General features: G+C 53.6%; 1 protein-coding gene across 1 annotated transcript in view; it reads right to left on the minus strand.

Moving 5' to 3' along the window:
- LOC104545909 (fibulin-7-like) overlaps positions 1-3,237 on the minus strand; it is a gene marked incomplete at its 5' end in the record, with an annotated part of 3,476 nt that extends 239 nt beyond the window's left edge. Inside the window, 7 exon segments of the mRNA XM_010191157.1 lie at positions 3-118; positions 266-404; positions 1,284-1,421; positions 1,504-1,641; positions 1,749-1,867; positions 2,371-2,548; positions 3,078-3,237. Of these exon segments, the coding sequence (XP_010189459.1) occupies positions 3-118; positions 266-404; positions 1,284-1,421; positions 1,504-1,641; positions 1,749-1,867; positions 2,371-2,548; positions 3,078-3,237 (988 nt within the window).
- Between the last annotated feature and the right edge of the window lie 964 nt (positions 3,238-4,201).

Genomic DNA, 4,201 nt, shown 5'->3' on the forward strand with positions numbered 1-4,201 from the left:
GAAGAGCGGAGTGGGCGTCAGGAGGTTGGATGGCAGGGGAAGGTAGTGGAAGGAGATGGTTTTGGGTGCTTGGTGGCACGACCGGCTCTCCATTGGGCAGGGGTTGCGCTCACACTGGCTGCAAAGGCAAAAGGGTGGGGGGAGATTTTTAGGGAACCCCATGGATGCAAGGGTCCATGTCTTCCACCTCGATGGCATTGGATCTGTGTTTCTGGGACCCAGCACCCAAAAAAAGAAATTAAGCAGGGACCAGTTTTGCACTTACAACGGTGACGTTTTGACATAGGTGACATTGCCGGAGGGCTGGGGGCACTGGGGGTTGACGCACTGGAAGCCCCCTCCCGTGTTGATGCAGATGGTCCCCCTTGGGCAGTTATCCTGGGACAGGGTGCACTCGTCGATGTCTGTAAAACAGGGGCAGGTGATGGTCAAACTCACCTCAGACCGACCTCATTGAGGGGTTCCTTTTGGCAGAAAATAGGCAAAAGCCCCTTGAAATGGGTCAGACATCAAGTAGGATCAAAAAAGTATGCGTGTGTGGTGGAAAACACCTCAATCACCTAGAATTTTTTTCTGGGCCAGCAAGGTTAATGGCAGCACTCAGAGCAGGAGACCATCTTATTTTCTTAACTTTCTGCTAAGCTGTTTGAAAACACAATCTCATTTTTATTTACCAAACATCTATGTAACCACTAAGATACCTGGCAATAAAATCAGGAGCTTTGAACGCAGGTACTTGCTGGGAGCATTATCAAGATGCTATGAAGCATGCAGAAATTGCAGAGAAAAGCGGGAGCTTTTTCACTACGAGCTGCATTAATCAATACTCTATAACAAAAAAGTCCTGGTTTTTAGGAGAATTTCCCACAAGCAGTTCTGGCCGCCCATCGTCCCTACCCATTGCTGCTTCTCTCTGCTCTCAACCCACATCCCAGCTCCTGTTTTCAGAGGAGAAGCCACCGGCCTCCAGGCTAACCCCTTGCCCTCTATTTTTTGCTTTTTAATGCTATTTGTGTTTCTTCTCAGGGATGCCTTATTCCCAGGGAACATCTCCATCACGGGGCTCTTTCAGGGCAAGGTGCAACCCCAAAGCATCATGTGCATTTGCCGGCGCTTGAACCCCCGCCATTTTTCTCCCCTCTGCACCATGGGAACCACCTCTCTGTGCAAACCCAATGGGATTTTTGCGCGCGAAGATGCTTGCAAACAAGGAGAAAAAAGGAGAAGAAAAAAAAAAGTGGGGAAAAATCAGTAAACCCCCATGTTTCCACCCTCCCCCTCACCTTCACAGCTCTTGCCATCACCCAGGAGGATGTAGCCATCGGGGCAGGCACAGCGGTAGGAGCCAGGGAGGTTGACACAGGCGTGGACGCAGAGCCGGGGACCCCCTTCCCCCTTGTACACCTCACACTCATTGAGGTCTGTGGACAGACAACGAGGGGAGCGGGTGCATGGCTGAGACCCCACAGTCCACCCACCCAGTCACCCCCAGGTGCAGCTCACCTTGGCAGAGGCCATTGGCAGCCGTGCCGCTCATGTGGAAGCCGGGTTCGCAGCTGCAGTGCTGGGTGTGGTCGATTTGGGCACAGCGGGGTTGGCGGCTGAACGCTGGGTCGTCTGTCACACTCCAGGCAGGGGGAGCTGGTGGAGGGACACATCACGGGATGGGGTTTTGAAATGAGGTGGGGTCACGAAATACATTGGGAGGGTTGGGGGGTGTCACCCACCCTAATAAGGGAGGCACCCACCTGTCTGTGCCTCATACTGGCAGGTGGCTCCAGTCCACTGCTGGGGGCAGAGGCACTTGTACTGGTTCAGCCCTTCCACGCACGTCCCGCCGTTCTGGCAGGGGCTGCTCGAGCACTCAAAGCCACATTATTATTTCTTTAATTTAATTTAATTTTATTTAATTTTATTTATCTTTTATAATCTCATTTTATCTTATCTTAGCTATCGTATTCTATTTTACGTTATTCTCTTTTACCTTGTTTTACTTAGAGAAGCAAGCCACAGGAGCATCACATGCATTGGGCTCTCTTGTACACCACAGCACATCCCAGCCACGTATCCTGCCACACCTGGACATTGGCTGTTCCTGACGCAGGGACCCATCATAGCGCTGATGCATTTTCCCCTCATGTCACTGCCGTGAGGCTACAGCTGCAATTTCCATCTTTTCTTGAGGATGAGAACCCCCAAATCTCTGGCCATGGGAGCCACAGCATCCTTGCGATGTTGGCTAGCTGAGACTCAGAGCCAACACCTCCCTGTGTGGTAGAACCCACCAACCCCCCCATGTTTAAATCAACCCAAACTGCATCCCACTCCTGCAAATGGCTCCCTTGGGCACAAAGCTGTCAGCAGCCCAGAGCCGTACCTGCGCAGTGCGGCTCCTGTCCTGTCCAGCTGCCATTGGCCTGGCACGTCCGTGTGCTGGAGCCCAGGAGCTGGAAGCCAGGGTCACAGGCAAAGTGAACCTCATGCTCCACCAAATATTTGGTACCGAACTTCTTCCCATCTGCAGGGGCTTGCAGGGCAGGGCAGGAGGCTGCAAGGGCACCATGAGGAGGGGGGTCAATATTTGGGGGGAGGCCCTACCTATCCTACCCATCCCCAACTTTACCACAGTTCACCCAGTTCCTCTGAGACCTCCTCTTTAACTGTTGTTTTCCCCAAATATTGGCCTGATGAGGTTAACCAGTATCACCCAGCCCCACCGTGAAAGCCCAGCACGGATGCTGGGGCTAAGCATCCCTACCAATGGATTTGGGGGAATTTTTGCCAGCCCTCTCATGCTCCCAGCACAGGACTGAGGCTCTTTTGCTGCAGACATGGCTTTCCAGCCCATTTGCCCCCAGTGCCTTGCCAGGAGCTCTCCACTTTGCAGCCTCTCTGTATCTTCCCAGGCTGGAGAAGTGCTTGAATTCACACACGTGAATTGAAAACATGGATACAGGTATCTCCGTCCATGAAGATGCCCAAACCTCCACCCACTGTGGCCCTGAGCATCCTGACCTGCCCACCCCTGCATCCTCTGAGGCCATAAAAGCAATGGGTGGGACCCAGGGAGGACTCACGGGCCGGTGGCTCAGGGGCGGCTTTGGCCAGGGAAGCGTGCAGGGTGCTCAGCCGGTTCTTCATCACACGAAGGCCCTCGGTGAGACGCGTTTCCTGCCCCTTCAGCAGCTGCTGCATCTGCCGGATGGCGGCCAGGAGCTGCTGCCTGCTGAGGCAGCTCTGTGGGAATGATGGGGTGGCAACTCAGCACAGCAGGGGGGACATCACTGTGGCCCCCACACTGCCGCACCAGTCAGAACCCACCCTCCTGCAGGGGGATGCTCGTGCAGGAGCTCTGCAGCACCAAAGGTCCTCTCCGATCTCTGATTATTTCCCCCCCAAACATTTACCCAGATGCAGGAGTTTTTTAGCCTGTGCAAGAAGTCCTGAGCTCAGGCATGCTTTCCTACATCTACATGGGTAACACAGTGCTACAAGCAGGGCTGTAACCACTTTGTTAGCCCTGGGAGAGATGCCATAACTCGTGTTTCATCCTGCTGGAGCTAGAGCCCTGTCCTGCTTCCACATTACAAAAATAAGAGGAAAACAGCTGCCTTGTGAGGGCTGTTGCGGCCAGGAACACTGGTGGGACTCCTGCCTGCAAACTGATTGCTACCACGGGACTGACTCATGCAGGAGACTGGCATCGCTATTATAGGTTTCCTGTGGAATTGACTTAAAACTGAAGAGCAAGGGCTGAGCAAAGCCAAGCTAAGTTTTAGAGTTGAGATTTGCAGAGCACATGGAGGGAAGAGCACCCAGGGTCTTGGGGGGAAAGGAGACCTGGGAAGGCAAGCAGAGCTGCTGGGCACTGGCCCACGACGTTTCTCCCCACCCCCTCCCCCTGGCCACACTATGCAGGGGTGAAGTTATTCTCCTTTCCAAGAAACTACTGAGAGTTTATGAAGAAGAAACAACAGCCAGCCCAAGCATCTTCTGCTTCCCTTGATGCAGTTTTGAAGGGTCCTGTGCTGCTGGTGGAGATGAGCCAGTCTGTGCCTACAGCTCTGGGGTGCCCCATGCCGACAGGGAGGGAGGCAAAAGCAAAGATGCTTGGCATGCAGCTTGCTTTAATAAACAGCTCTTTGTTAGGGCTGGTTTTAACTTCAGGAGCCAGCGTGAGCTCCCCACGGGATGCTGAACT

Source organism: Mesitornis unicolor, unplaced genomic scaffold (assembly GCF_000695765.1).
Source record: "Mesitornis unicolor isolate BGI_N332 unplaced genomic scaffold, ASM69576v1 scaffold48068, whole genome shotgun sequence".
NCBI lineage: Eukaryota > Metazoa > Chordata > Aves > Mesitornithiformes > Mesitornithidae > Mesitornis > Mesitornis unicolor.